At 37.6% G+C, this 22,389-nt stretch overlaps 1 protein-coding gene across 3 annotated transcripts in view; it reads left to right on the forward strand.

The window, feature by feature from the left end:
- HDAC9 (histone deacetylase 9) overlaps nucleotides 1–22,389 on the forward strand; it is a 279,706-nt gene that overhangs the window by 157,403 nt on the left and 99,914 nt on the right. For all 3 annotated transcript variants that reach the window (XM_009994950.1, XM_009994952.1, XM_009994951.1), the window contains exons 16-18: nucleotides 10,373–10,480; nucleotides 21,704–21,759; nucleotides 22,002–22,089. In XM_009994950.1, the coding sequence (XP_009993252.1) occupies nucleotides 10,373–10,480; nucleotides 21,704–21,759; nucleotides 22,002–22,089 (252 nt within the window). The remainder of the gene's footprint in view (nucleotides 1–10,372; nucleotides 10,481–21,703; nucleotides 21,760–22,001; nucleotides 22,090–22,389) is intronic.

The following is a 22,389-nucleotide window of genomic DNA, read 5'->3' on the forward strand; positions in this document are numbered from 1 at the left end:
CCCCCCATCCTCAAAAGACACTATTTCAAACCTGTAATGCGTAAAGTCAGGTCTTTAAATTGCAAAAGGAGTAGCTGGGGGAGAACACCACCCTGCAAGAAATCAGACTACTGCAGAATAAATGTTCAGTGAGATGATCAGGGTGGTTCATGGGCTAAATATTGAGCCATCTGAATGACTAAGAATGGCTTGTACATATTATAGAAAGTCTATTGCTTTCCCTTTAATTTTGTTGTTATGGCAGTAAAAGACACATGACATTTTCTACTGGAATAAGATGGTCTTGTTTCATTAGGTGCTGGCATTGTTTCATTAACTGAAGTGTATCTTAGATCTTTCATATCAAATAAAACTTTGGCCTGTAACTATCCAGAAAAGAAATGTAAAGCTATAAAATATCCCTACATTTTTACATAACTTACAAAATACTACTATTTTTGAATGTTGAATTTCTTCCTGGCATTCCTTGCTGTGGTAGCTGGACAGTACTACTTTTTTTGTCCTGACCACACAGGAAGAAAAGCAATAAGAAAGGCAAGTTTTCATGAGTATGAAACTTTAGTAAGTCATCCATGCAACAAATTGTTTTCTGCTGCTTTTCATTCTTCCCTTGATTTTCCCAGTCTGGGACCAGGAAGAATTTTCAGTCTTTACACATTATGACTCTTCATTACTTTTTTACTTGTGTAAGAGCTAATGGTACCAACCTGGTTCCATTACCATGGTAAACTAGTGTAAAAATTAGGAAAATATTGGTAATGGAATTGTCTTCTTGTAGCAGATTTTAGACTCCAGGCTGCTTAGAGGCCTCTCAGTATATCTGCGTGAAAACCTTGCTGTAAAAAATTAAGGCTGCTTATGGTTTGGGCACCCAAATTAAACATCTCCTCAAGGCAGATATTGGAATTATCTTGTGTCCTTCCCCTATGTCCTGAGCTGTACCAAAATAGATATAGTCCTTTCATAATATCAACCAAAAGTATGTGTCTTTCCTGGTTTGGGGAAAGCAACCTGTTATTCCTAGTCAATCTAATGTCTTCCATTTAGAAATTCTGCCAATATATGCACTTATTAATTTAAAATACTTACCTGAGTCCCATTCTAAACCTACTGAAATTTGCCAGTTACAATTTGGAGCAGATTGTGGGAGACTTCTGGGTATAAGGGATTTGTTTACTTCCTAAGCCTCTCTGGCAGCTACATCATCACTACAGAAATGCCAAGGTTTAGTCAAAACAACCTAACAGGCACATAGTACTTTAATTGATATGTTTTGCAGTTACACGGCATTAATGATGTGATATTTTCTGCAGACATCATCAAAATATGTGATCAAAAAGGCCATCCTGGTACCACTCCAAGGCGCAACTTAAGGCCAGTGGCCATAGGACTGGAGCAAGAGGCTGGAGATCTGTTATCCCAGAGCATTCAAGGATCTGCATGCTCAGTCACTTAGAGCAGTTCCAGGTAGACCTATTTAGGCTGTCCACAGGGTAAGGGAATGAGTGTGTAATGTACTCCCAGTGATGCTGGTGAATGTACTTTTTAGGTAGTATACCCTGTCAGTTCTGGCCATTCATGAGAGCCAGCTGTTTCAGTGGTATGAGTTTTGTAGGAATGGACCAGCTGACAGTACACTTTAGTCAATCTCTCTTACATATAGAGAACTGTAGCCTTTCCAGCTGATGAGCTCACATGTTCCTTGAATGGGCAAACTAAGGAAAAAATAGGGAAATGAGATAAGACTTCACATCTACTTACTTTCAGTCCAGAATAACAACAGTTCTCCAAAGACTGTCTTGCCCATCTCCACATACCTAATTTAATACAAAATACAAATTTTCTTCACTGAAAGCGTTGTCAGGCACAGTTTGCCCAGGAAAGTGGTGGAGTCACCACACCTGGAGGTGTTTAGAAAACATGTAGATGTGATGCTGAGGGACATGGGTTAGTGGCAGACTTGGCAGTGTTCTAGGCTAACAGTTGCACTTGATGGTCTTATAGGTCTTTCCAACCAAAGAAATTATATGATTCTATGCTGAAACAGCCAAAGCAGGACCCTGCTTGCCTGTAAAACCATTGGAGAGCAATAGGCATCACTAGAGCAGGATTTCACCTAAGATAAGAGTAACTGACTATAGGTGCTTGATTTCTTTCACTGACAGGGATTTGAAGCAACTAAATTCCTAATTTTTGGCACACTCATTAAAAAATATTTTTAAAAGTTAACAAGTGTGATAATACAAATCTGGATGATTAGTGCAGGAAATAGTTATCCTTTTACTGAAATACAGAGACTTCATCTGAAAAGTGCAATGGTATCTCATCTCTGGGCAGGGAGGGAATGCCACATTTAGTGTATCAATACTGTGGCCACACAAACAAACAAACAAACAAAAAATCTCTTCACACTAAACGGCAGATATTTTGTTCCATTCTTGTCCTTTCACAGCACTGAGTTGGCCCTTTGCCATCCACCACAGAACTGTTCAACTAAGAGACATAGATTTTTGGCATCATTGCAGACACAACAAAATATTCTAGAATAGTTCCAAACTGCTTTTACTGCAGGCAAATATAGAAAGCTCAGGAGTCATAATCAAACACAGAATTTGGTCCCTCAGATATTTTTTTTGTCCTTTTTAATGGAAGATATTTTTCCCTTGGTACTAAACCAGATTAAAATTGCAAATAAAGATGCAGCAAATGGAATGCTGAAAATAATTATAAAGTTAATGAATTACCATAATTTTATTTTTTTTTTGCATTTTCGAAAAGGTTTTCTGTGGCTTAAGGCCAGCAGTATGCAAAGAAGCCTTTTTATTTGCCAGAATATGAACATTTATATACATGTGTGTAATTTTTTATATATATATATATATTTACACACACAGTTGTGTGAAATGGTGGAATAGTACCAGATACAGTTTTCTAATACTGTTGACTCTCCCCAGACTTCATCATACAACACACATGGATTTGACGGGAATTCTGTAACTAAAGTAGAATTCACATTTTCATTTTAAAAACACATCATGTGCTTATTAATAGAATTCAGCCCCCAAGGTGGACAGGCAAGCTCTCTGAAGAAGAAATATTAGTATGCTGCTTGTCTGAACACCAGTTTCCAACATAGCTCCATGGTGGCCTCTAACAGAAAGATTATCAATATCCAAGAATAAAGCTGAAATTCTCTACACTCGTAAAATGTGTTAGCAGCAAGTGATGGCACTTTCAGAAAATAAGGCTTGAATTCTGCATATAAAAGTTGTAATTTTTTTAACTATGCATTACAACCAACTACATATTGTTCTATCTACTTGCCTATAAACTGGAAACTCTATGATCAAGCATAAGAAGGCAGTTGCACAAGCATTTTCACACACTAATCCTTTAAATACTAAAACAAATGTCAAGTTAAATTAATAGAGTACTCAGGGCTAGGTCTGAAAGTGCAGTAACATTTTTACAAGCATCTGGTGATATATGCCACATAGCTGAGACTTGAATCTGGGCCTAAGTGTTTTATTTATGAGTTTTTTCTGAAAACAAGTTCTAATCCACATCTAATCCATGCTCTCCTCCCTCCATTCCCCTTACCAGTGATCTACACATCGCTGTTTCACTAAGTTTTTGAGATACTTTGGGGTGTCTAACATATGTTTTATGAGGCCAAGAGATCCTGAATGCCTGATACAGAAGTTTGAGAGAGTAATTGAATCAAACTATTTCTTCTGAACATACTATTCTATTCAGGTTTCAGCTCAGCTTAGCCTGATTCTTTTCTGATTCTTGTTTTGAATATGAAGTTCTTTATTTTTTAATACGGACCTCACATATTTGCTTTTTTACAAACCTCCAGGTGAATTCCTTTTGTACAGAAGTAGGGGTGCTGCATTTCTATCAGTTGCTGACTACATCAGTAACTCTGCTAGGTATTCAGTTATTAATTTTTACTTGGATTTTTTTTTTTTACTGAGTATTTTCTGAAAATTGGCTTTGATTTAAAACACCTTTACAAATTAGATTGCTACTGGCAAGTTAAACTCGGAAAATGGCAAATATTCTACACAGAATAGGTACATGTACTATCCACATTCTTTGTTCTTGCCCAGAAAGTGTCTTTGGGGATCAGAATTATTAGCCTCTAAAATTCTTTTTAGAACTCCATTTCCATGAATATGATTGCTGATAAATTCTTCTCCTGGGGTTATTCAAGCACAACAGAGAAGCCAACACAAGCCCAAGTGAATTCCATGGGTTTTGTTTAAGCAATTATTTGTGATGATCCATTGAACTGTTCATCCCACTAGAGTCTGAAGATTGCATCCCCTTCACAATTCATTTGTAAACCACACTGGTAGGCAAGAAAGTACAAAAAGCTGATATTCTGGGTACTCTATGGCAGGCATATTAGATTAAAGCAGCTGGATATGCCTTTGGCAGAACAAATCTCTCATACAGCTGTAAAATAGCAGTAAAAATAAAGGAAGATCACAGTAAATATTTTTTCCCAAAGTAGTCTGCTTTTACACACTTCCTGTATGTGGGATTTATGGAAGAGACATCAACCATGCAAACTTTTTCTCCTTTGTTCCCTAATGAGAGACATGGCTGACAGGCCATTCATTAGAGATTGCTCCTTGGAGATGATGTGCACACCTTCGCTTCTTTAGTCATGGTGAGATGAAACAGCAGCTGAGAAGCACGTTGAGGACCTTTTGGTTCTTAGAAGAAATCACGGAGGTGATGAATGATTGCCAGGACATCTGTAGGAGTGGGAAGTGAAAGCTATGAGCATGGCACCTGGGAAGCTGCATTGCTCATGGTCAGGAGCAAAATATTATATACTTCTGCACTAGTGTTTGCTGGCATCAACTGTCTCTGAGAACAACAGATTCCTTGCTGCAACTGGTAGCAAAATGCCACACACAATTTTTAGAGGTTGCAACACTTCAGGAAGAGATTTTATTTCTATTTTCATGCTAGGGAAATAAAAACACCCAGTGAAGGAAACATATTTGCTCTGGCCTAAGTGGAAGAGTGTGAGATTCTGTATGCTTTTTAAAACTAAAGAAAAGGAATTTGCTCTGCAATACAGAAGTTTTATTAAATTGCAATATCCCAGAGAAGTTCTGTACTCTCCTATATGATTTCTCACAGGATTTCTTAATTAGCTTGTTTACTGAATAGAACTACAGTGCTGTCAGCTTACTAGATTCTATTTATTTCTGTTTTATAACCACTTATATCAAAAGAAGGCATTTTTTTTATGTTGCAGTTTTTTCCAGATTTGTGTTGAAATGCGTTCATCTGAAATGCATACTGGATTAACTTCCATACGAGAACAGCTGAGCCCAACCTCTGCTGTTTAAACAAAGGGCAAAGAATCCTTTTAAAATACTGCAAAGAACAGCTATTTTTTATCTTGTTGTCCAACAAGCTGCTATCAAAGGATCATCACAGTTCAGAATTTCCATGAACAGGTAGATGACAGAATGCATTTTTTAACTGTTCTCACAGAATAAGTAAAGAATCTCTGGTAAGGACATGTGGTAACTCTAGGAGGACTGGTTTTGATTTTTGTGATGGCAACAGTTGTGCAAAGAATCCAGAGCAGGATGAGCAATTCAGTATATTTTTAGTTCCTCTTACGAGTGAAATCAGAATTCCACTGAAGAAGCCTGATTTATGTTAAATTGCAGATTGTGTGCACATGCGTGTGTGTGTGAGAGAGAGAGAGAGAGAGGGCAGGCTCTAGGATGTTTTCTCAGAATCCACCCCAAAACAGCAGCTTGGACTCACTCTTTTTTTATTGCCATGTAGTTATCAGTGGTGAGTTTACAGTAATTATTTAAGAAAGAGAAGTAACTCACATGGATGAATACATCATGCAGGGTGTTAAAAATGGAAGGGTGTGTCAGACTGTGAGAAGCATATCTGGTCAGCAAAACTGTGATCCAGTGACAATTAGGCATATCCCAGGAAGTTTCCAGAGGAAGGAGGACTGAAACAGAGGATGAGGGGTGAAGAGATTCTCTGGCATAGGAAGGGACAGGTAAAACAAAAGACAATCATAAATACCTTTTCAAACTGCCTTAGAATTGTTATTCATGCTTTTTTTCCTCTCTGAGGTTTCCTCTCTGAGGTTCCAGATAAATGTGAAGAGCAGGCCAAGTAGCATTTCCCGTTTCAGCAACTGTGATGATTCTCAGAAAGGCCTTTAAGCAAACAATGTCTCTCTCAGATGTATTTCCATATCGTTTCTCTGCACCTTCACATATATGCACTACAACCTGAGCACAGTGTAAAGAGCTGGGAACTTTCAAACGTTATACTCAGTCTTCCTTAATATGAAATATTACAGGTATGAGGGGGTAAGGTACAAGCTTTCTATCTGCTGAAACACCTCTTCTGCAAAGCTTCTTGTTCGTAGCTTGTTTTCAGTATGCTTAAAATTTTTATTGTGAAAGTCAAGTTATCACATAGATATTTCTTGTAGGAAGCATTCAGATTGAGTTATTTTTGTAGTGGAAAGCAGGGAATTTCTGTGCACAGGGCTTGAAATATTAGTTGCATTAAGTCAGGAAAAGTTACCTACATTTCTTTTCACTTAAGTCATTCCCTTCCTCTTTAATGCCTCCACATCCACTTCAGGGACAGGTAGCTTAATTTCTATCATCTGTAGCTTTACAGAGTATTAGCTTTGCTACACATGGCAATGATTGAGCTATACTAGATGTGCTTGAAAAAGCCTACAACCTACAGTGCTCATTCAGGAAACTTGGAGTGAAGTAAATCCATATGTGTGTTAGAAAGTCAGTGTTCAGATAGGGTTTGTATTTTCTGGCTCTTGGCACTATCATGCACAATTCTTTGAAGAACGGCATCCGTGATAGGATTTTTGATAAAGAAGTGTGTAGTAAGCTCAGAGTTTAACATTGACATTTTGATGCTTTAATTTTTTTTTTTTCATTTGGTTAGACAGTGAGAACATTTTCCTACTCTGACAATTTTTAAAGGACTCCTAAATGAAAATAATACATATAAGTAAGCAGAAAAAAAAAAAGAGCTACGATTTTGTGTTAGCGTTAAGCTACAAATGCTATATTTTCTCTAAATTTTTTTTACGTTTTCTGAAAAAAAAAAGTAATCAAGGTGGAGCTTTACTGAATTCTTTGGCTGCTCCAAAGCACTTGCAGAACAAAAGTAACCTCTTTAAAAATGCCATCTGACTTTTTTCATAGTCTGTGATTCAGAAAGCATCACATTTGTCACAAATTCATGCATACTCAGCATCTAGATAGACTGTCAGATACATGTGATATATACATGAACTAGAACCAGAAACCACAGTGTCTAATCCTATTCCCTTTACTTGTATAAAATCCAACAATTGCATCTCATAGGAATTAAAAAAAGCATATCTAGTAGCATTTTACATAGCTGCATTTAATACACAGCTTGACAACTGGCCTAGCTAGTAGCTGTATTTTTAATGGGTTCGCCATTTATATCACTGTATTTCAATAGCAATTTACAAAGTAAAAATTGAGTAACACTACAAAAAAAAAGTATCTGTTTAAACACCAGAAGCATTGAAGGCAATAGACAGAACTAACGGAGATATAAAATGGAGAGGACATTTGACAGTTGCTACAGCTGAAGCATTGGCTGTGTGATTAAAGTGTTTCTAGATTGTTCTTTGGGAGATGTTCTTCAGAAATTCAGTCTTAATTATGCCTGAATATGAAATAGAATTTGATATCTAAGTTTATAATATTCTTCCCTTTCAGGGTAATTACTCATATGTTTACATTCGTTTTCTTGCGTTATAATAGCTGTGCACTAAGGTTTGCAACTTTAATTAGGCTACCCCTGGCTTTGAGAGTTTACCATTCATTACATGTTGCATGTCCTAGAGATCAGCTAAAATATCCTAAATTTCCTGTGTACATTGAGGTGGTAATTTTTTAAAATTCCTCAGGAAACACTGTTTTGTTTTCTGATTGCCCATTTTTACTTCCAGTCCAGGCAGCAGTAGCAGTCATTCAACTGGTCTGAGGGAATTTTTTTCAGTGCAATAGATTTTGTCTTATTGTTCCAGTTCAGTCTCCTCACACTCAGTTGAAAGCAGAAAATGACAAATGCCATATCATGGCTTTCGGCGGTTGGAGAGACTGCTGGCTCATGTGTCAGAGCAGACAACTGTCTTGAAGGGTGGGTACTCTCAAGCTGTGGTTACAATTTTAACTTAATCGGCCTTCCTGGAAATGAATCATAGTCCCTTTGAGGATGCAGGCTCCTGCTCGTGCCCTGGTGTACCGAGCAGTTGCCATTGAATCATTTTCATCAGCCACTCCTTCATGTTAACCTTAATTTACTAGACATAAAAATGGTAAGAAAGTACTCCCTCCCAGCCCTCGTGCTGATGCTTCTTTATTTAAAGTACTGCATAGTATTTTTCAGACTTTATTATGGTTTGATTAAATTGATTTCACCAATGACCTTTTCTTATTTGTCTCCTTATTTATTGAAAAAATGAAAATCAATTCACAATTGCTTTAAAGCAATAAAGACAAAGAGACAGCCAGAAGGTCTGCCTAAAGTCAAGTATATCTTCTTTATTATTATTATTTTTTTACTACTTGGCTTATTTCTTATTTCTTGTAATTTTTTTAGTTTCCTAGGGATTGATGTGCTTCTTTGGGAAAGCTACTTAATTCCTTTAAATTTCAAACTACCAGTCTGAAAAAAAAAACAAACAACAAAAAAATCATTCCATATCAAGCTGATGATGCCTAATTGTGTTTGTGCAACATTTTGAGTTTCTCAGATCAGAACAGTGTGCTTTTCTCACTACTATTCTAATCTTTGTGAGTAAAATCCAGTCATCTTATTCAAGTCTACTTTGAAAACGAATGATTTTCATCACTTCTGTTGTGTGCATAAAGAACTGATCAAAATTATAGAAAACTCAGGTCCAGTACACTGAAAAATAAGATCACTTTAGTTGCTTGAAATGTAATATTATTGTAACAGTAATGGTGAAGACATTTGACAGGTGTAGAGAAGATCAAGCTTCTTTCTGTTTCAAATGATTAATCAGAGAAATTCCTGGAATCTTTAGAGTCGAGTAGCAGTTGCATCCATTTTCAATTACTTGATTTTTTTTTTTTTTAATTTTTTTTTTTTTTAAAGAAATTAGGAACAGAAGCTTCTGGTTCAAACTGAAAGCATATCTCAGTGTGCTTGGAAGTTATCCAAATAGCATCTGCCACACTATTTTGTCTATCCCGAAATGTTTTTCTTTTCATGATAAATTTGTATGGTATGATACAATTAAATGCACTTCCCGTGGAGCATCAAGGAAGTCTGGATGTCTCTTTGAATGACTTTTTCAGACTGTTTTACACCATCATGTCTTCTTGGCATAATATCATATAAGGGATATACAACATTTCACCTATACTTTTTGGTATGTTTCCGCAAATAAATAGTTACTAAAATCACATTTCAGAAGCAAAATTTCAGCATACTGTTTGAAGCTGTAGAGCACTGCTGCCTAGCCATCTTTATAGTATTTCCTTTATTTTATCATTATAATATTTTATCCTTCTATTTTATGTAGCATTCATGTAATGCTTTACATGTCACCCTTGATCATTTGGACAGTGCAAAAGATAATTTTCTCTGCTTCAAGCAACCATGTTTATCTGTTAAAAAGTGGCACCTAAAGGCTTGCAGCCAAAACTTACTAGTTCATCAACACTGGAGATACAGATACCATTTTATTTTCTGTCTGTTGCAATAGTGCCTACTGAAATTAATATACGCAATTGTTCTGGTTTCAGTCGCTTAGAAATGACTCCTGCCTGGGTAGGAAAGATGAGGGCGTTTTTTTTCTCCCCCCCCGCCCCGAAAAAAGGCTAAGTTGTGGTTGCAGGGGCTGCCTGTGCCTTCAGCCGGAGCCAGCGGTGGCCGCCCCTGCAGGAGGGTTTGTCCCAGCACGGGCAGGTCCCTGTCCCCCCGCCGGCCCGCGGGCCCGGCACACAGCATCTGGCAGCCCAGAGCAGGCCAGGCCCAGCTGGGCCAGCGTAACGCTGTTTGTAATGAGAAATCTAAACAGGGAATGGCAGCGAGGCATGACAGGAATGTGTTTCCATTGGAGAAGCCGGTGTAGAGAAAAAGCATAAGCAAAGCCATATCCAGAAGGCCTTTTAGCTGGCCAGGACAGAAGACTGATGTTATTGTACATGGGCTGTCATGCTGCCAGCCCTCCCTCACGGGTTTGTTTTCTCTCATGCTCTCCCTCTCTTTCTCCCTCTCCCTCTCTCCCCTGCCTTCCTCCCGGGGCTGGCTGTTTGCTCAGGTGGACAGTGACACCGTTTGGAACGAGCTGCACTCCGCTGGGGCGGCGCGCATGGCGGTGGGCTGTGTCATCGAGCTGGCGGCCCGCGTGGCCTCCCGGGAGCTGAAGGTGAGGTCCGGGCCACGCCGTGGGTGGGAGAGCTGGGGCGGTGGAACCGGGGGGGTGTGGAGGGAGGCATCGTTCCAGGGGCCGTGGTGGGAGGAGTGCTGGGAGGATGGCCATGAAGGTGTGGCAGCCTGGGCGGCTGGTCCAGGCCTCGCCAGCGCTGCCGTGCCATCCACATGGAGAAGGGGTGGGTCCTTACAGCACAGGTTGCTACAGCCTGGGGTGAAGTTACTCGTTGTATGCACGTGTCTGAAAAGTGGCTGGGGGACTGAAGTGTTTAAAAAAAAAAAAAAAAGTTTTTAATTTTTCAGTCACGTCCATAGTCTCAGATACCACCCAGAGAGAGGAGCGACAAGTAGTGGGAGTGCAGGCAGGGGGAAGAGAGAGGCGGCTGGTGCAGAGAGCCGTGACCCGGAGGTGCCTTTTCTCCCCACTGACTGCCCCACGCTCTTCTCCCTGGCCCCCTTTCCTTTCCTATCTCTGTGCCGCACAATCTGCAAGGCACGAGGTACAAAACCCAAATTATTCCCAGTCTAAACAATTTATAAAAGCTCCAGACCTGACGGACTTTGACATTTTATTTGGTATTTTAACAGCCCTATTTAAAGGTACACCATATGCAGCCGGAGTGCAGGCCTGCCCCAATAAACATTGTTGGAGCTAACATGTCTTCTTAATGAAACTGTTTATTCACTTTCCAGTCCAAATACTAATGGATTAAGTCCTGTTTCCAAAAATCAAGAGAGAAATAAATATTGTTGAATTAGCATTGGATGATTATTTTCAAAATGCAAAAAATCTGTTTGAACTTGAGTGTTTTTTCATGTCGGTCAAAATACATGAGCTATGTATTTGGGAGGGGCACATATGTTTATGTGTATATATACATAGATATAGAATAAATAGATACATAAATGACAGCGTACTCAGGTGAAATTCAGCAGTATACCTCTCACCCAACTGAATGCTGTTACTAATCTTTCATATTCAGACATCAAAAGCCAGATACTACACAAAATGTACTAATTCTTAAATCCAGATCAAGGAGAGGGCACATCATGTGGGATCCTGTTGTGCATCCTTTTTGATGGGTACTTCATCCCTTTTAAGCTTTTTTGGACAGAGTAGGATTCAATACACAACTCACTGTGCTTTTTTCCTGCCCAATGCACCTAATGAAGGTGAAGAAGGATTTTTTAGCTAGTTTTAACCTTTGGCAACTATGGGACATACACCGGCCTCTAAGTCAATATAAAACAAGTTTTGATAAGAATAATGAGATATGTCCTGTGCGCAGCTGATATGCTCAACACCTGCTGCAGAACCTTTGCTGTTTGCCTCTGCACTTTCGTGGTGTCTTTCCATAGCATGCATTTCTGAGTGACTTGCCCTAGATTTGATCCTGCTCTGGCAGGGGGGTTGGACTCAATGATCTCCAGACGTCCGTTCCAATCCCTAACATTCTGTGATTCTGTGATTCTGTGAATGCTTTTGGTTGTTTTTGTATATATGATGAACAGCTGAAGAGAATCAAACCTCAGCCACTCTGAGACCTTGGTTGCTACTGGTTTTACAACAGTCTATAAATAAATATTTTAAATGTATTGCTAGTTAGTAGTTTGCTGTAAAATTATTGTTGACTCTAAATAGAATGTTTGTCTAGAGTGTAAAGAATTGAGCCAGCCTCATGCAACCTCCAGTTGAGATATAGGAAAGGTAATTGTTCAATAGATGTGCCAAGTAGATGGCTTATATCATATCATGAAGAAAACAGGAATGGAAAGGGTTTGCTGTGAAAGAGAATTGTGAATGCTGATGACATTCCTAGTGTTTATGTAACCTGTTCCTGTACTTCCAGCATGAAGCCCAATGACTTACGTGCCACCATACCAACTCTATGAACTAACAATCTGCATGTGGTATTTTTAATTTAAGGTTGTGGAAAGGTTTTTTAAGGCTTGAATGACAGAAGAAAAGCATGCTAGTAGAAGTTCTGGAAATACACTGATCTTGATACTAGCTGTTTTGGCAGAGTCCGCCCGTGTCACTACATCCACGCAAACCTGGGTTTTGCTGGCAAGTTACTCCCAATACCTTCATATGGTAAATGGCATTAGGGGGATTTTTGCAGAGTTTTCTGAGGTTTTCTGCGTGGTGTTCAAGATGACATTTTAGGTAACTAAGATTTTAACACCACAGATCTGTGTGTTCCAATGTACCGTAATCATTAAGCATGTGACTTTTCCATCTTGCTGCCATTTTTCCACTAGAAACATGTATGTTGCATTGATCAGCTGTTTCTTGTATAGGGAAAATGCCAATTCTATACCGTACTTGTGAAGATCTGAGGGGAAGTGACTGAAGCTGACCACTTCCATGTGCATTCATTGAGCAAATATGCATGTGAGGCAACCATTTGTGGCCTGTACTGTGAGCACTGAGTGGGAGGATTAAGCTCTGATGGGAACATGGAATGATCTGCCACAGCTTCAGAATATTTGGATGAAAGAATAATGCCTTCCAAGAATCGTGCATAAGCTTTCACAGCTCTGCAACATGTAAACAGCAAGATGAGAGCAATAGAAAAACATGAAGCAGTTTTTCCCTGGAGGTTTACTGATGTGGATTGCTATCAGATGGTGCACTGTCAATTGGATGTCATCTTAAGAAAAAAGAGTAAATTATGAAACAGGACATACTGACTTGCTATGAAATTCTACAGTTCTCTGAAAAGAGCTGTGTGTCCTGAAGTTCATAGTGGCAGACTTGCAATACTTAGCAAGAGCTTCCCACAGGGCAGTGCTCTAGATTGCAGCAGCGGAGGCAGTGGATTATCTACTCACTGCACTGGATAATCAAAGATGCCTTTATCTGAAATATAACCTCAGAGTAAAACTAACTTGCATAGAGCAGCTCTGAGAAAAGAAGCCTCAAGAATGAGAAACTGAAATAATTCATTTAAAAAGTGCTTTTTTGATATGAGAATTACCAAATTTGTTGGTGTAGGTTGGTATGAGCAGCCCAAATATTTCTTACAGCTTGATTAATCTATCTATCTATCTATCTATCTATCTATCTATCTATCTATCTATCTATTAAAGTCTGACATTGTTTTCTTAAAATTAAAATTAATTTAATAGGTTATTTGTTGTGCATGCAGTTAATTAAAAAAAAACCCAATTATTTACAACACTGAAGACAAATGTATTCACTGCCTAGCTAGAGTGTAGAAACTTACAAACATAAACTGCCCTGTATTGATTAGCATCTGACTTTTAAAGTCCTCTTCAGGAAGGTTGAGACATTTCAGTTTTTATGTTTATTCCATGGTCTCTACTGATATCACTTGCTGTTGCATCCAGTGATAGTAGTAGGTTTCAACTATAGGTTTATGCTGCTAAGAGAGGGTTGAGACTACAAAATTATGAAAGTCTGCAAAACAATTGAGAGATTCACTACAGAGCTGGGCCTGAGTCAAACTCACACTCAAGGCAGACTGAATTTCCTGAGACTGTCAGTCCCATTTCACACAGGTCTCATCTGAGAACAGCAACATTTTGTTCATCTGATTTGGAGAGTGTTCAAAAACTAACCAAGAGTTAAGAGTTCTCTTCACTGTAGTTCAAACCTCTTGTGAGACATCAGGTTTCTTTGATCTCCTTGTCTAATGGGGAAGGCATCAATATGACAGTGCTCAGGATGTAAAGCAATAGGGTTTATTGATACTCTACTACTGCCATAATAGCAAATTACTGTGGTGGAGTTGTTTTTTTTAAATCAAGACAAATTCTCCCTCCTCTGGGGAGTCTTAATCTTGATTTTTTTACTGTGATTACATGAAGTAATCAAAATTAAGGATATGGGGATTTGTTTAATAATAGAATGTGCACTCATTAAGATCAATTTGATACACTTCTGAGATAACATTTAATAGGGAATAAAGAATGACAACACTGAAATATACAGTGTCATAAATGTAATGTTATACTGTGTTGAATGATATGCTTCTCTTTTTTTATCATTGTTTCCTTAAATGATGGATGTCATCTTGGCAATATTACAACAGGAGACTAACCAAAAGATTGCATAAAGGCCACCCTTTTTCAACTATTTATAATTTAGGAAACCTGCTGATTCCTGATGAGGTATTTATGTTATATGGAATGGTTGCCACCGCTCTCCTGTCTAGCTGTTTTTCTGTATCTACCTTTGCTAATTTCTCATTTCCCCAACAGGTTTATAGAGGTGGTTTTTAATAGTCTGCTGGCTGACTTTAAAAGAGTTGAGTATGTGGAACTGGGTGAATATAATTCCACCGCAGTTATTAGCTATATTCAAGAAATAATTGTAACAGATAAGAGAAGTCTTATGATTTATTCCTTAGGGCTTGGGAAGAAATAAAAGTAGTGCCCCGCATATGATTTCTTACATATAGTGTAGATCCTGAACTTGGAAATTATTCTCTACCCTCCACCTAATGATAGTACCTTGAGAAACAGGGCCCTAGAAGATCTGCATCTGCAGAGTCTTTTCTGGAAGTGTCTTCTAAGGATCTTCTTCCTCTCTCACACTGCCACAGGAAAATAGAAATCACAGAATCATATTATCAGTTCTTTTAATGGTTGTTTTATTGTGTGCTATTTTTGAACATTATACATGTATTAACTTCTTTTTGATAATAAATTGTACATTTCTCTGGCTGTCCCTTAATATTTTGCAATTGACTAGCAGGAAAAAAATTACCAATGAATAATATAACTTTAAAAGAGTGTATCTAATAAGAACCTATTGTAGCTATGGGAGATGACTTTCCATGATAATTGGCAACTCACTGCCAGAGCAGATCGTAGAACTACTGAAAATCCACATTTGTGAAAAAGTTTCCTTCAGCCTCAAATAACCCCATTCAATACTGTTATAAGCTGGAATTAATTTTTTTTATGTATAGTACCCATAATAGGGATTAATGTCTAGTTTATTTTGCATATCCTTAAAATATGTTAACTTTGGTAATGGCAGCACTATTTTCTGAGATAGAAATATGCAAGCACTGTATATTTTAAATTTGAAACAGAAGAGACCTACACATTAATTATCAAAAGCTGGTAGGATTTGTATAATTATTCCCTCTTTTAAAAACAAGTTTTAATGAATTATTGCAAAAGAATACTCAAGAAAAAAGGCACATAAGTTAAAAGCATGATCTGAGACTTTCTTGAACATCCACTTCAGCTGAACTGAGTGCAAGCCAAGTACAAGCCCTTTCTTTACCTTATCATGTATGTGTATATCATGTGTGTGTACATGTGCTCACACAGACATTTGTAAAGTAGCCCTGTTGGTAGTCAGGGGTCATTTAACAGAATGAAAGCAATTGAAATTAGTTTCCTTAGAACCAGAATCTGATATGTTCCTGGGATGGTTCTTTCCAATATGTCAGGTGGCATCAACACCAAAATAGACCTCCTGAGTTTGGTCATTGATACTCTGATGTCTTTGTATATAATCTGTGGATAATTTACATTGAACTTGAAATTGTCATTCTAAATGGGCTTGGTTAATACTGTTCTCTAGGCCTTTTTCACACAGAGCTATGGAGGAATCATTGTACCATAAGTTGTACTAATCTATTGAAAAAGCAGAATTAGCTTAATCACCCCACTCTACCACTGAGGCTCTTAGTTTTCTAGTCTAAAAGTATTCTGTATAAAAATTAGTCATCTTTCACAGATCTACTGCTCTGTTTTCTGAAAAGAAAAACTAAAATTAACTATCTTACTAAGGACATAATAAATAAAAAGAGCTGAAAACCAGTGTTTCCCTAGTTCCACAGTGTCTTCCCTCCAGTAATCTTCAGGCTAGCAAGTTTCCATACCTCTCTGAACAACCCCATGAAGCTGCTCTGGTTATCTACAAATGTCCTCTTTCCTGGGAAGTGCCCTGTGCTCAGCTGCCTCCTGGGCAGTACTTCTGCGGGCTCTGCACTACCCTTATTTCTACATCCCTGTTGCACTCTGTGCCCTAAAACACACTGTGTCTGCCTTAAAAAAAAATTACTGAGTGGTGTGTGGCAGCCGCAAAAAGAGGAATTTTTTTCCACACCTAGATGTACATTTTAACAATGCATAATATATAAGAAACAATAATGAAAGCTTATTTTGCTGGTGTTAAATACATCAATCAAAGTTACCAATTAATTATCTTAGACAGTAATTTGTATTCTTCACTTTTACAAAGTTACAAAATTACAAAAATTTTATGTGGAACCATCTCTTAGATACTTTATCCCAGTAATTATGGTTATATTTATATCTGAATGACTGTTATTATTTCATATAGCAGTACAACTTTAATTATATGTGTGGTACGTAGCTTATCTCCATGACCACTCTGTTCTTAAAACTCTTTGTCTGCTTTCTTTCCCAATAAAGTTAATGCTAGTTGTGGTTAAACAGGTCATCACACTTGTATGTAAGTTAGCCAGCAAATACCAACTTTTCATGTATATTTTCTGGTGCTATCTTTTAAGACCTTCAGGAAAGCAGACAGAAAACTCTTTGTTTCCATCACAGAGTTAAACATTTAATGTCATTTTCTGTGTTCTTGGCCTCTACTAGCTTCCTCTGCAAGACAAAATGGTATTCCCTCATGTCCATTACTGTTTTCTTGGCACATCTACGTGCTACTAATACTGCTCTGTTAAATCATGAGTTCTTGTTCGTTGCATTCGTAGACCCCCAGGGCCAGATACTGGCTCCTGCTCTGGCAGTATGAATAGCTTGTAAAATTGTCCTAAACAGGTACATGAGGATTGCCTCAGCCTTACACTGCTCTTTGCTTACACTCCCTGCTGGATGGCATAACTTGGGAACATGTTACAGCAGAAGTGAATCTGGTAAGACTGTGGTTATCTTTCTCAGTGTACCAGTTGCGAGGGGATTGTTGTAGGCAGCTGAGACTTAAAGCAGGCCTGATGTTCATTATTGTAGGAGTTAACTAAGCTAGAGATAGCAGGGTTAAAGATGGCACTAAGGCCACTTCAGGGGTTACACCCTGGCAGAGGCACTGTATGGAGCACCTTTTACATTTAAAGAAGTAGGTTCTTGTATTACTTTGTAAGAACACAAAGCTCTATATATATTTAAGAGATAAAGAATATCAGTTCTGACAGGAGGAATGGATAAATTTCTGCATAATAATGAAAGAAGCTTCTACAAAGAAATGTAGCGCTAGCTTCAGTGATTTGCTTCTCATTCTGAAGCCCGTGCACATTGAAACAAATATAAAACAAGTGCATGTCCAAGAACGCCATGTTTAAGCACTGCCAATTTTAAGAGCTAAGAGCTAGATAGCTTAGGGGATTTAGACTTGTAGAAAACAGAAAATCTAATGCTTGACTTTAGGTGGATGTTGAGCTTCAAGTGTGGAATCCAGACTGTGAGTTAGGTACCTGGCCTCCTTATGAAGTACACACAGGTTACTGAGGAAGCTGTCATCCTCACAGTAAAAGAGCATATTCTTATGTTCAGATGGAGCCTACACAGTTTCAGTTTGTACCTTTTGACTCTTGAATAGTTGGAATAGATAGTATTGCTCTTCCATAAAGGGATTTACAACTTAAAATACAAAAAATACTTCTATTTCTTATCTTTTTCACTGGAAGGAATAAATTTGTAACAGCTCCATCTAAAGCACTCTTACCTTAAACCTGAGATTCAGTGGTGCTGTTTTGTCCTCTGTTGAAGGACTGCTATTCTGCAGGAAATAATTACAAATTCATAACTTTGAATAAGAACTGAGGAAGAGCATGGCTCTAAACCTATTATTCTAAAAGCTACCTGTCTCATATCAGCAATCTAAATATACAAACAGGTACCAGAAGAATATTTACAAATTCATTCCCATGCTCAAGAAGGTGTTGAACCTAAGATTTCTGTAGCTTCAGTAAGTGCTCTTGGGAGTGCCTGCTGGGGTTCATCGTTCTTTCTTGTATGGCACTGGCTTTTCTTGGAGTTAACAAAAATCAGATGATTTTGCTAGACCAGGCCGAAGATACCCAAGCGTGATACAGCCCAACACCCTAAACCAACACACTACAGAAAGGAATCAACTGTACTACCAAAGACTAGAAAGTTGCAGTAGGATATACACCACTGTTCTTTGGAAATCAAGCATACAGCTACCTGTTGGGCATCATGAAAGAAGAGAATACTTAGCCTACTGTGCAAAAGGACTTAGTTTTCATTAAAGATCCAACTATGTGAGTATATCTGCAATGGATCTTCTTTGTAAACTGGGTTTGGGCAGACTTGGTTCTTCAATATGCATAGATTTTAGAATATTAGAATATCTCTGTTCAGGCTTTACTCTTTAGCCTCAAATCTAATTAAACGTAATAATATAATGGCTCAGACATGAATCCTTTTTCTAATGTTAATGTCTGTCAGTCAATTTAATGTTCTGTCTACACATAAAGGTGTCTGTATCCTAGTATAAATACGGCTTTGTACAAAAATGCTTTGAATTTATGTGTGTTGGCTTCATGTTCAACATATTACTCTGTGTTAGTCTTTCTATCTTTAAAGCAGATTTTTTCCTTTCTGTCTAGTGTTCTGACCTGACTGTCTGGTATTTAAATATTGCCTAAATAAATGAATTCATGTTCCGTTGTGCTAACGTACACTGCGTTCATACAAAGTTTTAAAGTAGGAGAAATGAAATGTTTTATCAATGTCACAAAAGTTGCTGTTAATACTGTATGTTAAAAAGTTTTCAGTGTTTGATAAAATTTTGTTACATTACATGCTTTTTCAATATAACATATTTTTTATGCATAAAATATATAAATCAATATAACATGTTTTTTTAAAAAAGAAAATTTTGCACCTGAATACTTAATTTCTTGTAATGTAAAAGTCACAGCACTGACATGAATGACCTGCATGGTCATGGAGAACTGTAATTGTTAACTTATACTCTGACAGCAAAAATTAACTTGCTATAACAAAACCGGGCTTCCCAACAGTCTTGTCAAAGTATAGGAACAGAAAAGGGAAGCCTATACAGTAACTGTCATGTTGTCAAAAACAGCAGTGTTGATTTTTTTTCTGTCTCTATGAAATCCTCTCAGAGATAATAATCTTAATTCTATTGATCTTTTGGGAATGCTGATAAATATAGATGGTAATGAGCTGTGAGCTGAGCAGGGGCAGCTGTAAGTCGTGCATGGGCTTTTTCCAAATTCTTACAAGTATTGAGAGAATGAAGTACCAGTAGCATGATGCTGTCACTCTAGTAATACCTTCTTCTCTGAGTCTTTTTACTTCACTATCTGTACATTCCTCAGCATACCCGTACTTTGCTTCCTCAAGTGAATTATTCACAGAATGATTCTCTAAGTCATATTTTCTGTGAAAAGGAAATGTCAAAAAAAAACCCTCACAAGGATAAGGAGTAGAGTTTTAGCTTAGTTTGTAAGGCTGGTTTATTTCTGAAGATTAGTGAGGTCCACAAGGCCTTTTTTGATGGTTTGGTTGATCTGCAGGCAATTTATATTCCACTTCCAGGAATACCTGCCTAAATATCAGGATATATATTTGTTCTGTCTATAATTTTGGGGGTTTGGGTGGGTTGTTTGTTTGGGTTTTTTTGCTTTTTAATGTGGCCATTTAATGCAAAATAAGGCAGGATGTCAAATCCCCCAGATTCTTTAAATGGTAGCCAGAAGAAACACTCTCACAGATGTACTCCGTTTGCATTATAGTGTAAGTTTGCCGTAGTCTTATAGAACTTTACCACACTCACCAAAACTTTGCAGATGGCTGCTTAAATTATATTCAGCAGCAAATTATACGAGATAGCCTGGTAATATTTGCTAATAATAAATGCCAGTGAAACAACATAGGTAGATAATTGCACAGGTACACACATAGGATTGTAAATAAACAGATTTCTTAGGCACCAAGGTAACTCTATTCACTGCCATGTTGTTCTTCCTTATTTACACCAGTGTGAGTGGAAACTCAGTGATTATTGTGTCTGAGATGAATAAAGGCTGAAACCTTGACATTTAACTACCTTAAGTATATCAAACTGGACTACTTTAATACTGATTATTAAAATATATAAATATTCCAGCCTTTTTCTTCTTCTCCCCTCCTCTCTGAAAGTATGATGTTTGGTTGGTTTGACAGCCATACATATGGTATTTGTGTGAGGCTGCTTGATAATACAAATTTTGCTCATATACTCATGCATGGATTATAATTTCTAATCGTTTATATATGTGTTGATTGCCATTAATTTGATGTCAAATATATAGCTCAATAGTTGAAATAAAGAGTAAATTTGATTAAGTAATGGTGTTAGTCCTGGGTCTGACTATTTTTAGAGAAATTTGTTGTGATACACACCCATATGAGACACTACTTTTAAAATACATAATCAGACTTTCTCAACAGAGCTACTTTGTCAGTACTTCTACATTTTATTTTCCCTTTACCTTACTCACATTGGAAGGAAGGAAACTTCATTTTTCTTTCATCTTCGGTGACTTTAGAGGCAAAAATGTGCTTGTTCATCACTGAACCTAGTGCTGTATTTTATGAAATTTATGTACAATTCCAAAAAGTGTGTTAGAAACTGACTTCAGGGAATCTATTAAACTTGCGAGTGTGGCAAGTTCCCAAGTTTAATGTATAGCTTGCAGAAAAAGGAGATGTTAATTGTAATTCTTTTTCTACTCTTAGGAATGACACATGAGTGTATGTCTGAATTTATCATTTAGTCCATAGGGAAGGTAGGATCAATACTGACTAATAAGGTAAAACATATACCTCGAGCTACTTTTATTTTGAAGCATCTCAAGCTGGAGAAATGTAACATTGCATGAATTTAGATCAAGAATGGATCAGGGATCTCTGCTTCTTTTTAAATGTGAATTCTAGGCATCAGAATGGATAACAACGACTTTCTTATCCTGCCTTTTTCCTCCTCTTTAGATCACATTATGTGTGTATGTATGTATGTGCATGTGTATATTTATAGAAGTTTTTATGCCACTGTTCTCAAATATATTATTTCTGGCAGTGCTTTGAAAGGGTGATTGGAAGAAAAAGCGCTCAAGAGCCTCTAATAGATTTCAGTCCAGTCTGCCTGCTACTCTGTTTTGCACTGAGTCAAGTATTTTTTTAAGCTGATAATTGAAAACCTATCTTGTTCTTACAGAATGGTTTTGCTGTTGTAAGGCCCCCAGGCCATCATGCTGAAGAATCAACAGCCATGTAAGTACCAGGGAATATTGCCCATCTCGGAGCACTAAGGTTACTGGCAATCACCTGCGTTGTGCATGTCTCTGAAGAACTGTAATTGTTAGCAGATGACTGAAAAGTCTTTCTAGGTACTCCCAGAAGCCGATTTATGGCCTCAGAGATCATATAGCATTTTTTAAAATGCTCTGAACATTATTTATAGCTGTTTTCCTGACTGATTTGCTTTCTTATTTCGGTTCTTCTCTGTTCCACAGGGGATTCTGCTTTTTTAATTCGATTGCAATTACTGCCAAGTACTTGAGAGACAAGCTAAATATAGGCAAGATATTGATTGTGGATCTGGTATGTATTCTTGGCAAGCATTGTACATTCAGTGCATCTAGATAAAAGATAATTAATTTGTATTTATATGTCAGACTTTCCTGCTTTTAATATGTACAAGTTATAAAGGTGTGCATTTCCTCTGATTTTGGGAACTCATTAAAGCCAGGATGGCAGTACTGAACCCATAAACATCTATGTTTCACTTTAATGGTGTTAACTGCAATTTAATGAGAAGAAGGCACAGATCAGGGCAACTTTTATGGTCCTTAAATGAATTGATACTTCCACCATTAAAGTAACCCAAGTTTACTTTTCCCT

The sequence above is a fragment of the Chaetura pelagica genome, unplaced genomic scaffold (assembly GCF_000747805.2).
Source record: "Chaetura pelagica isolate M959 unplaced genomic scaffold, ChaPel_1.0 scaffold12, whole genome shotgun sequence".
NCBI classification, from domain to species: Eukaryota; Metazoa; Chordata; class Aves; order Apodiformes; family Apodidae; genus Chaetura; species Chaetura pelagica.